The sequence below is a fragment of the Poecile atricapillus genome, chromosome 6 (genome assembly GCF_030490865.1).
Source record: "Poecile atricapillus isolate bPoeAtr1 chromosome 6, bPoeAtr1.hap1, whole genome shotgun sequence".
In the NCBI taxonomy this organism is placed as follows: domain Eukaryota; kingdom Metazoa; phylum Chordata; class Aves; order Passeriformes; family Paridae; genus Poecile; species Poecile atricapillus.
This window is the reverse complement of record NC_081254.1, coordinates 15947837-15960366: the sequence shown is the minus strand read 5'-3', so window position 1 is coordinate 15960366 and position 12530 is coordinate 15947837. Positions and strand designations below refer to the sequence as shown.

Below are 12530 nucleotides of genomic sequence, written 5' to 3'. Positions count from 1 at the left end.
GCACGTATGTATTTATTTATTTATTTGGATAATTGGGTTTTCCCTCAGCTAAGGAAAAGCTGGTGTTGCTGACATTACAATGTGTTTGTGAAGAAAGACTGATACCACAGCACACGCAAGCAACTGCAAGGTCATTACTTACCCAGCATAATTAGAACATCCATTCCAAAGGATGGAAACATTTAAAAGATAAAGAGTGAATTTAAAAATGATTCTTCCCAATGCATTTTTTTCATAATTATAGTTTTAACAGCTTGTGGTGATGGTAGAATCAGCTATTTAAGAAAAATTAGATGCCTCATTCAGGGAAGATGATCCCTCAAGAGACCTTGTGTTGTCATTTCTTAAGAACCTCGAGCAGAAACCTCATTCTGGATGCTGTGTATTGTTTTGATGTATAGAGGGTATACATAGCTTATTATGGCCAATGCTGGATATTTTAATTAAAAACAGAAGAACAGCCACAGATGTATTGTTTTCCCCTCATTCTTTCCCTTGTCTTGTGCAAAAGAACAAGTGTAGTCCCAGCCCTGCAAGGAAAGAATACCATGGCAGAGAGGCAGAAAAAAAGCAGTAGCTTTCCTAAATTCACATGTGACATATCTTAGCATCAAAATTCTCATTGCGGCACACAAACATTTTGCAGTTCTCTGAGCTTTCTGTAGTTGCCAAAGGGAGGTGGGACATAAAGAGGAAAAACAAAGCAAAACAAATAACCAAGCCAGTCACCACATTTAATTTATGAGCAAGATTATTGTTTTACAAATAACCTTCATGATAAACAAGGTCTCATGGCAACATTTTCAGCTGTGCTTTTATCAAGGCTCTCTGAGCAGCGTGTGTAATATGCCTGGCAATCGAATCACAGCTGTGTGCCTGGGTAGGGAATCTCTGCGGAGACAACACTTCCTTAATTTAAACAATTGTAGGCTGCAGGATTTCAAAAATTTCAGCTGACTTTAACTGTCACTAGCCCAAGCACCTTTATCCCCAGGCGAGCAGCAGCAGCTGGATTTCATTTCCTGCTGCCAGACTGTCCGACATCTTTGCTGAACATCCCGGGAACAGAGCGTCTTTACTTTAAGGATTTTATTCAAGGTGACAGCTCCTCACACTTTAGCGTTCAGATCACCTCAAGTAGCTGAGATATCAGTGAAAATGAGAGCACTTCTCCAGCAAACTCCAAATTTAGATTGACTGAGGTTATCCTTAGGCCTCTAGACCCAGCCTCCATGACAGCACAGGCCTGCCAGTAACTTTAAAACTACAGTGGAGTTTGTAATGATGTCTGGGGAGAAATATTCTGCCAGAGCAGTGGAGGATACTATAAGCGATAGGAAATGATGTCAGATTTAGTTAGGACTGGAGACAGTGTTAGAATATACTTGGCATAATATGGCACCGGTATCTCTGTCAGCATCTCTGTTTTCTGTCACCGCACACAATCCCAGGCCTGTCTGTAGCCCTGACAGTGTCTTTTCAGATCAGGTTATTGCCAACTTGGAGACTGGCTCAGCACAGCACCATACAGCCCCCTTTGTTTGAAGTCTGCCCTTTTGTCATTAATGCACTCGATGTCTATTTAAATCTGACGGTGAATACAGTATCTGTTTTCCTGTCAGGAGATCATTGACAATATTAATACCTCATGTCCTTGCCTCATTTTCTAAGCACTGACACCTAGCTATAGTCTCCAGCATTCATCAAACAGCACTCTCTCACCAGTATCTCTATAAACAGTCTTGCTTCCTTGCAGTCCTTAAGAAATGCAGCAGACCTCAAACAAGACTTTTATCACTGCCAGTGAAAAAGGAGTCCAAAGAATGTCGTTAATAAACTGCTCATATCCTTTGCATTTACAGCTCTAAATGGCCTTGTTACCAACTTGGGATATCTGTTTAGGGAAAGAGAAACTTGCTCTTCATTAGACTCTTGTTTAGGAATGCTGTTATCATCTTTTGCATGTGGAAACCGCCTCACTAGTGAAATTATTGAAATTGAAATTATTGAAGAAAGCTCTGTGCAGGGGGGGAAAATGATCAGGCACTGCACCATTTATATTATCCTGAAGAGGAACATTTCTCACAACAAATGACAGACCTATCAATTTCTCCCCCCAGCCCTCAGTGGAACGTGTTGCCATCATGATGTCCTAGACAGGAAGAAGAGCATGTGTTAACATTAATATCTCATGACCCATGCCTTCCCAAGATTTAGTAGATTATCTTATGTATCTTTACTGTATCCAGACATTATACTGGAAAACAATGGATGCAGAATATAAAAGCTTGCGTAGTTAATTCATACTGCAGGTGGGTACAGCAATGGCTGTATGAGCTCTGGAAATCTAAAACAAGAAAGGGCTGAGGATCTGCTCCTCCCTTTTCATTACCCTTGGTGTAAGGCAGTGTTCATCTCCTTTGGGCTAGGTTGTGTTTGCCCTTACAGGAGTGAGCTGGATAGTTCAGCGACTGCTCTGGTAAGACGCTCTCAAGGCAGAGGAGACCCTTCCACCTTCTTTCTGCTCATGGGAGATGACTTTAATTTGACTATACATGTCTGAGGGCTCAAAGAACAGCTCTGCTAGTAAAATTTAGCATCTTTGAGGATGTTCACAGGTGGGATGTGACTGTGAACTTACGCATTCACATACCTCTTAGTACCACCAGAGGGGATGCTCTCGAATACGGTAGTGAGATTATTTGCAGGTATGTGTGTCTCACCCACAGCAGTTAAGGCTTCCTGAGGCATCTTTCTGCCTGTACTCACTGTGAATAATGTGCCTTGCCTCCCAAAACCAGTATTATGGCTAATTATTGAAAGCATCCTGCATATGCCAATATTTAGCATAATTAAATTATATCTTGCTCATGGGATGTTGCAATGTTTGGAGAGATACTTTGGAAATGTTTTTATTAAATATTTATTTGTATGTGTAAAAATGCTGGAGTCTGGGAAGGCCAGCTGTTCTAGCCCATGTCTGTCAATGGGTTCCCATGTAGATTTCAGCCACTCACTTCAGTTCTCTGTCACTGAAAACAAGGATGGTTTAGGTGCTTGCAGTGTGACTTGGGGAAAGTTTGACAGGTTTTTCCAAGATCCACATTAAATTGGAATTATTTGCTTTGTATTATTATTATTTTGGTTTATTTTTCTTTTTGGTTTCATTCATTAGGAAAACACATAGCAGGAAGATAGCAGAGAGCACAAAATATAAGTCCAACCCAAACTTTCTGGTTTTTTTAGAAGCAGGAGAGAGATACTGTGATTTAAAACCCACTGTATGATGTATCAGTGTTATGCAGGTCTAGTTTTGAAGACACTTGTGGATGTACTTTTAACAGGATAGGTCATGTAGGTATTTGACCACATTTTTCCAGTGGGTTCAAAACTGCTGATTGAAATGGCAATACTGAATATGTGAAATGCACAAACTTTCTTTTGCAGGACAAGAGAAAACTGCTCCTTTCCCTCCTTCAAACTGCCCAAGTTATGTGCTTTATTGCATATTATTCTACTTCAATGCTAACTGTAATTCATTTCCTTTTTATTGTAGGCATTTTGGGGAAATGTCGCTACATTTACTATGGAAAACATTCCGAGGGCAACAGATTCATCCGAGATGACCAGCTATAAAACACAGTGCTGTTTTGTGCCTCTTCAGTCCCTCCACATGAGAAGCACAAATCACATCTACATTTTAAGCATGTAACTAAAGTCCTCTAGTGCCTTCTGCTGACTTTGCCAAGCCTGTCAAGATCATCCTTCTATCTTAGTCTGAGTAGTCACATAGAGATTGACATGATTGCCTTTAAGCAGGTCCCATCCACCAGTGTGACAGGCAGCTGCAGCCGAGCACCCGGCCTGACAGGAGGAGCGCTGTGATGGATTGCCTGGTCCGAGTGCTGCTCGCAGGAGAGCAGGGGTCACACCTGGGGCTGGACTGAGCCTGCTCCATCCGTGGCGCCTCCGCAAAAGCACCGCGTTTATCTCTGCCTGGCCTGTTGAGCGAAAGTGGATGCTGATATCAAAGTGTTTATAAAAGAGAGAGGCTTTAATTTCAGATGAAAAAGCCCTTATCTGTTCTTATTTTTTTCCCTGTGAATTAAGTGCTTGTGTTTCTATCATCTCATACATGCTTACACAAATCCTTTCACCGTTTGGTGGTACACTCATCCACCCCCAAATGGGACTAGATGGATTATTTTTTCTTTCAGCAGGGAAAAATATATATCCTGAAAACATTTTGGCCGTGCAAAACACTGTCAATTTGTATAGATGTTTATATGCAAAGGAAAAAGATTTAAGCAATTTTACAGACAAATTTTTCTAATTCTTGAATGGCATCTCATTGGTTACTAGCTCTTACCTTCAGAAAAGTGAACATTTCTTTATGCTGTAAAATCATGTCATAGCTTAACTGTTTACACTTGGAAGAAGTCCTCATTAGTGATGTTGACAGTGTGTATTATTCTTGGTTTATTGCACATGCTATTTTTAACTTGTAGGGATTACATTTAGAATTAAATGCTTAAATTTGGGGAAAAAACTGCTTAAAAGGAATTATATGAATCTGCCACCAGATGGGTATGATTATTCAGAGAGGAGAAAAGTCAACAAAAATAACTGGTGGAATTGAAATAATTAGCAGCCTTACTAATATATTAGAGGGATGAGTTCTGAATAATCCTTTTTGATATCTATGTAAGAAAGTCTACTCTCAAATTTTCAGTCAAAAAAATAAAAAGGCATAGCAGATTTCCTGCTTTTCTGATAAAGAGGTTGAACATATTCAGAATCATGAACTTGTTGCTATGGAAAAAAAAGTCCCATACTTTATGCATTAAATTCTACTTGATACAATGGGATTGGCCAAGGAATATGCAAAAAATTCTGACCTCTGTTCTAAACCCATTCATATGGATCCCAGTTGAGAGCTATCAAGCTGCCAAGCTGTTCTTGGTTTGTTTGAAATTACTTGGTGGTCTTTATTCACTTTCCTGGTTAAAAAAAATACCAGTTTTTAGAAACTGTCTACCTTGGGGGCTTTTATTAGCTGGAATTACAAGTGGAAGTGAACTGGACGTGGAAGCCAGTCGTGAAGGCAGATGTGACATGAAATAGTGAGGCATTGGCTGAGTGCCAAAGGAAAGCTTGCTGCTGCTCAGCATTTTAGGCCTCACTTAGTAAACGGAAGCCTTTGCTCACTCTGAAAGTGTATAATAAATCTTTGACAGATACTTAAAATCACTGATGAGCATAGAACGATCTAGTTCACACCAGTTGTAGTTCAAATTGAGCTCTGAGCTGTTTGATTGGTGTCTGGAAAGCATGTTTTAGCCACTTGTCATGCTTCTTCTAATGTCATATATGACTACAAATGAAATGCCAATTCACATTACAAGTCCAGGGAGATACCAGATAAAGAAAACTACATGCCTTTTTCTTTAATCAAAAATATTAATAGAAATATTTAGGGCACTTGTCGTCTGTTTTGGTTACCAAAATAACAGCAAGCTTAGTTTGTTCCTATCATGATGTCTGTTTTGAAGCCTCCACACATTTTGGCTATGGCAATGTTACAGGCAGCAGGATTTGGAATAGGGGTGTTTAGAATAACCTAATGTCACTTTCAGTCTGTTTGCATATATGTTCTTGTCTTTATAAAAGGCTTTAACCCTGCCTCAAACAATAAACAGCACTTGCAAACTGACCGCATGATTTTTCCATCTTTATTTTGCTTGTTTACTTTTCCTAATGTCAAAACCATTTGTATCATTTTCAGGAGTGTTTTCTTCCTAGCAAAGCTTTGGAGGCAAAAATATTTTTGGAATGAAATTTGAACAAATTCTCTTCCACTTTGGATTTTGTTTTCACTTGGGGGATTATAGACCTAGAATTAAATATGGTAAAGCCCTAATTAAAAACTGCTTAAAAGGAAATTCACACTAAATGTGATTCTGGAAAATCCTAAAGAAAATCTGTGAATAATTATATGCTACTACTAACATATTAGAATATTATTTTAAAACATGCATGGATGTGAATTACTGTTTATGCAAACATCTTTTTTCTTTTTAAATATTCAGGGCATTTTATTGTCGGATGTATTCTGTTGAAATTCTGGTTCAAGAGATGGCAGAATTTTCACACCTGGAGTTGCTACCTATACTTGGTTCTTTCCTAAATGGGAACTGTGCCTGAATTTCTTAAGTGAACTATCATTTAGGATGACTGTTACAGTAGAGTAATCTAGGAAGAGATTCCACTCTCTTTCCTTTGCTCCTCCTTCTCCATATGTGGCACATTTTTGCCTCTCAAGATTAACTAGGCTATTAAAAGATTTTCCTACAAAGTTAAAAAAATTGAAAATATGTGTATTTCAAAGGAATCACTCCAGTCTTAGTTCTCTGTGTTGAAACAAGAAAAAATTGGCCAACCATGTTTCTTGACAATTAAAAACAGAGATCTGAGGTATGCTTGAGTAAGTAATCTTCAAATACTACAAATGTAAAAAAAAATTGTTCAAACTTCAGTCTTTGGTTCAGTCTTGAGATGACCTTTGCCCTTTGTCAGACATCACATGTCTTCACAAAGACTAGGAGGCAAACGTTTTTACTGGGAGATACCTATAGAAGCTATGCTTACTACATTTCTAACTTTTATGTATTGAAAATGTTAATCCTTAACCTTAAAATTAAAAACAAGGAAAAGATCCAAACTAGAAATTCACTTCAACGTTACAAAGATAAATGACCTTCAGTGAGAATCCTGCTGTTACGGATACACAAACCTAACTTTAGAGCACATTGGCTCTAATTGAATCTGTTGCATGCATAAATGATTTATGGGATTGCTGAAAGTATGTCACCACTGAAGCCACCTCTTTCCCCTTTCTTAGGGCTGAGTCTCACACTACTTACTCTAGTATTTGCCTTACTCAAACTGTGAGTCTCTTTCAAGTCAATGTGCTAGCCATGAAAATTAGAGTTACTAAGTTTTGGAAGGCTGATAGGCAGCCCTTTTAAATACATTTGTTCTTTGAGCAGAGCATTACTTGATTCCTGAGTGTTCGATTCTTACATCTTTACAGATGAGAAATCACTGTGTGCTGGTGTACCATTGCTCCCATTTAAGACAGAAGAAAGAAAAAAACCTGTCTGTGCTTTTGAAAATGCTTTCTGTAAATTACAGGGTCCATTTGCTGGCAGTGGATGTATGAATATTTTTTATTCCTGCCAACAATATGAGTATGTTGGGAAATGTTTGCCCCCAGCAGAACTTTGCTGGACGCAGCCTTTGTGGTGAAGTTCTGAATCAGCCCATTTTATACTGACTCACATTGAGTCTTACCACATATTTCTTCTTAATGTGGTGTGATAGTTGGCACATGAATCTCTGCTTGCCCACTTTGGGAAAGTTTATTGTCTTTATTCTGTAGATCAGTCTGTCTTTTTGCTTTGTTGAATGGTTGGCACATGTGAAAGACAGAGATGAAATTCAGCTTTCCAGAGGTGTAACCAAATAGCCAAATTGACTCTTCATGTTTGACATGGATATCTAAGTATCCATTTGCAGGCTCAGTATGCAGAATCTTACAGTAAATCAGGTGATAAGAAGTCAGAGGTCTTGCATGGCCTGCTAGCTGCTGTCCTCTGTTCCTAAAGATCTCTAGCTGTGTCCTTGTCTGCTTCAATTGCCATCTCATTGCACTGCAAGCGATGGCACAAAATAGGTAAATGCTCCTCTTTTGTTTTAAAGTGAAATTTCTGCTTCTCTTCCCATAGTATAACAATTGAAATGCAGAGTTTGCTTTTTCAGTGGTTTTATATGTACACATGATAAGTGTTACATCTCACTGGCTAGTCTTTTTTCTGCTAGTTAGATAAAATCTGTTTTCCCCAGTCTTTTCTGCTCCTATTAATGGGAATAAAACAAGCAACATGCAATTGTGAGAAAACAAGCATTTAAAAATTTTACTATGGGACCATGCCTACGCTAACAACTGTGGGACAGGTGAGCATTGTTATTTACAAACACAGCTAAGTGGACTGAGAGACCAAGATCCTGATTTGAAGCTTTAGAGTTAGCCTGTGAATGTGAACAACTGATAGAGCCTTTGATTTGCTTATGCCACTCTTCCAGCATTAGCTGGTTAGAGAAAGTTGTCTTGCCTGAAATGAGTTAATGCTCATTTTCATTCTAAAATTATCCAAATACCTTACCAAGGCCTTGGATTTTATGAGAGCTAGGCCTGAGAAAAAATGGCTTCTTCCAGTGATTTATAACCTGCTCTTAAGAAGTCTTAAGAGTATTTTTTTTGGCATTTGCTATGTGAGAACATTCAGGATATATTCAGCACTCCTACTTCATCAGAACTGGCTGAATTAATATATTTTCCGTATGCAGTTCTAAAGCAGCTGAATCTTTCTAAAAGTTACCTTTTAGGTTAGGTGACTCTGACGGACTTGCCTCTGGTGGTGTTGTCAACCTGAAGCTGACCCTTGCTTAGAGTTGCTGACAATTAGATTAAGGTTTCAGATCAGGATTTTCACAAGCCTTCAAGGAGCAGATATTTTTAAGGACAAGCTAAGTCATGGTCATGGCACATTCACAAAATATCATCATCATCTCAGCATTTTAAGGAAAACTGCATCTTGGAAAATATGTTTAGTTCTAGCTTCATTGTGTTCAAAGGTTTTAACATAAAATATATTCTGCCTTATCACATTACATGATATTTTTAGGCTGTGAGAGCAAGTTTCTAAATGTGTTCAAAACTTCCTTCAAAACAAGTGTAAAATCTCTTGCAAACATTTTGCCTTTTGATTGAAACTTTTGCTGTCAATTCAAAACCAAAACTGTAAAGTCAAGGCTGGGGGGTCTTTAACCTAGTTTAATCTTAATCTACAACTTTTATAACAGATCACTGAACTCTCATCCACAATTCCTCTTAGAACAGGAATACATCTTAGTGGTATTATAGCTTTATAGTAAAATATATAGGAAGGAATGTGTTTGGAAATATCAGTATTGAATGTAAGATTTAATTCAGTATTTTATTTGGAAATAAAGAGGAGCTTCACAGGACCTCTTCAGATCATACTCCGGAGAACATAAACGGCAGAAGTGTGCAGCTTAAGAGATTCCACCTTACTTTTACAACTAAATTGGGAAAATAAAATAAAATAAAGAATATGAAGGTAACCAAAAATTATATTACTGACTTTGTTTTTATCTGCAATTGCCTTCCTACTTTTAATTTAACGCTGTTTTTGCAGTTGAGTAGTTAAGATTAACTATAGGAAAAACAAAGAAAGAAGATTTCATATGACAATCTACTCATTCATTTCATAGGTTTCTCTGATTTTTTAAGACCTTTGGAGCAATGTGAGTGCTCAATTAGCTGGCATTGTGTTTCCAGCAAGTAAGCAGACAGTTATGGACTTTGGGGAATTTTCAAACACACATGCTGTTCAACCTTAGCAATTTTCTTTTACCTAGGAATTGTTTTCAGAAATTCCATTATAATGAAATTTCTGTTTAAGTTGATAGCTGTAAATGAGGGCACAGTTGCTTCATTTCCTTTTGACAATAAGCCAAATTCATCCCTGGTGGAACTCCATTGATTTAACTCTACTTGAGCTAAGTTACACTGGGGATGAATTTGACCCAGCTTGAGATTTTTTTCTATTCATCTTTTCTTTAATTTCCTTTAGCTTAGTAGTCACTTTAGGGCTGGACAGAGAATTACAATGCAAGAGAGGGGAAAAGCAAAACTTCTCTGCTCAAGAGTCATTTCCTTTTTAATACCCTACTGATTTAGCCATGACTTGTAATGTGTTTCAGGTAGCCAAATTTCAACATCAATTTTGGAAGGAAGTTCACTATACTTTGAGTCTCTTTCCTTGGCTACTTCCCAAACCACCAAATCACCACCTACTATACAATGCACGTATTATAAAAGGCAGTGTTAATGTCAGTGTTCTGGGAAACGATCTGGATAAACTGCAGTTGTCATGTGGTGCCTGATATGGTTAACTGGAGCTCTGCTGATTACACCCCTCTGTCCAGTACCTCAGATGGTGGTTGAGCTTCGAGATCTCTACATCTGCAATGCCCAACCTACCTTCCCCCAAACTACTGCTTGCCATGCCTGTCTTTCTGCAAGTCTTGCATGGTTTCTGTCCACATGGTAATCATGCCAATCTTTTTTCTCTATTTTAATTTTTTTTCTTAGAAGTTCAGGGTTTTGTGTATTCACACCCAATAAGTTTCAAGTTTGAGCAAAAGCCGAAAGCATCATTCAGCCAAAATCTCTGCTGAGCTGTATGTGGTTTTCATCTGAAACTGTAAATCCACTGTGTTCACTGAGGGTTTAGCAAAACTGGCCTGAATGTCAGACCTCTAGCAGCTCTCCCAAATCAAGCTAGTTCTGGGTTTCATTACAAAAAGATTGCACAGCTCTAGCTAAGCCCTCATTTTCCACTTTCAGATAAATGCTTTTTCAGCTCTATTTATGAGGCTTAGCGTAAAAAAAAAAACCCTACCAGCTGTTAATGTTAATCACAAGTTTATATCATAAGCACATTCTGAGTCTTATCCTCTTTCCATTCATGTCAGTGGCAAAGCTTTCAACATCAGTGGCAGTAGGAGCAAATATCACAAAATATAGTAATGCACACTCAGTTTAAAAGGAAAAAAATAGAGGTCTGTCTTAAACTAACAAAGCCAGGAGTAGGATTTGGTATTGTTGAATATCTTATTCCATTTGCTTACATTCACTTTTGCACCCTGAAACATTTAGTGGTAATATAGAAGCAAGCATAAGGCTCAGGTGCTTGCTGGAAGTTGGCATTTTCTTATGGGTTATCAAAATAGGCAATAAAGCAGGGCATTTGGCATAAGGAATCAAAAGGTGTGATATAAAGAATGAGTGTTTATCACCCATACTAAGAAAGAATCCCAGATTCATTAGTTTTAAAACAGCTGCTCAATGATAAATTCCTGTAACTTTATGCTGCAAAAGCATTCTTTTATATATCAGAATAGAAATTAATATTATTTTAAGAATTTTTAATCTATTCCAAAAGTAATTATACTTAAGCTTTTAGTGGGGTCTGGTTGATTTTGTTTGTGTGTATTTTCAAATCAAAACTTCAAGGATTTTGTCCATCAGGCATCCTGCTCTGGCTGGGTTTTAAGGTTTAGTAAGTTCACATTTTGCCTAACTCAAGGGCCAGCTTTACTGAAATTTTTGAACAACCTGAAAATTTCACTGAAACTTTCACAGTGAAAAAGATTTCACTGAAATCTGAACAACCACTGGACCTGAAGATTGTGCTAATGAATGTTTTGCAGAAAATAGGAAAGCGAGTTTCGGGACTATGAGATCGGATAGGTGGTTTCAGCTTGTGCCAGTTCTAGGAATTTACTTTTAAAACTTACTAAAATATATGTCCAAGTTTTCCTACTGTAATAATATAGCTAATATGACCTTACCTGAGAGGATGCTGAGATTTAATTAGCTAAAATATTCCCAGCTCTCTTGGAATAATATACCAAAAGAATTTTGCTTATTCTGTTTTTATTTTATATAAAATGACATATTTAAAAATCTATTTTTCTTTTCTATTATTAGTAAAACTAAATCCTAAATGTCACTGTTAATGCCATTGTTAAAATTTATCCTTGAGGGCTTTCTGACATAAATAGCAATGCTAACAATTGTCTTTTTTTGGAGCGGTTTGAATTTGAGGCCACACTATGACATTTTTTCTGAAAGTTATTTTTTTGTGCCATTGCTGCTTATCTGTCTTAAAGCAAAAGATGGCTGTGACTCTTTTCGTGTTTAATAATGGCTGTATCACATTTGCATAAATTGTAGTACTTCTTGGCTGGATTGCAGAATGCTTCCTTTTATGCTGTCTCATCAGCAGCTTGTAGGCCACCTCTCCTCATCCTCCCAGAGAGGAAAAGTAGGATCATGAAGGATTTGGGATTCTTGTTTGTCCTTAAGTAGCCATTCCTATATAATTGGTAATATGAAATATATTCTTCCCCTTTCCATCTTTCTTTCTGCTACTCAGTCATTGATTTCCTAATTACATGGAATGCTAAAGTGAGTTCTTGACTGTGCAGTGATAGTTCTGCTTATATGTTTCTATGATTTGCTTGGTATTTACTTTTTAATTTAGGCTTCAATGAAGCCGAGAAAAAGGTGACTGCAGAAGGATTCTCTTTTAAAGTGAATGCTGGAGTTTAATTAAGATAATGAATTTTTATATTTTATATATTTTATATTTGGAACTTAGCAATGAAATAAGTGGGGAAATAATGCCTCAGAGGAAAACCAAAACCAAAAAACTGGAGGCCACAAATATGAAGATTGAATACACAATGTTTTGGGTACCCAGCAAAGGCTGGGCACTGCACTGAGGATTGGAATATGCATCCATCCAGAGGGACAGTTGCTGCATTTTACTTGTTTGGCAATGTCCTCTGCAGTGTCTCAGGTTATTCTCTGCTAA

The 12530-nt window shown here is 37.6% G+C and overlaps 1 protein-coding gene across 1 annotated transcript in view; it reads left to right on the top strand.

Moving 5' to 3' along the window:
• LRMDA (leucine rich melanocyte differentiation associated) overlaps positions 1–6361 on the top strand; it is a 619701-nt gene extending 613340 nt beyond the window's left edge. Inside the window, exon 7 of the mRNA XM_058841884.1 lies at positions 3557–6361. Within this exon, the coding sequence (XP_058697867.1) occupies positions 3557–3636 (80 nt within the window). The 3' untranslated portion in view covers positions 3637–6361. The remainder of the gene's footprint in view (positions 1–3556) is intronic.
• The last annotated feature ends 6169 nt before the right edge of the window (positions 6362–12530 follow it).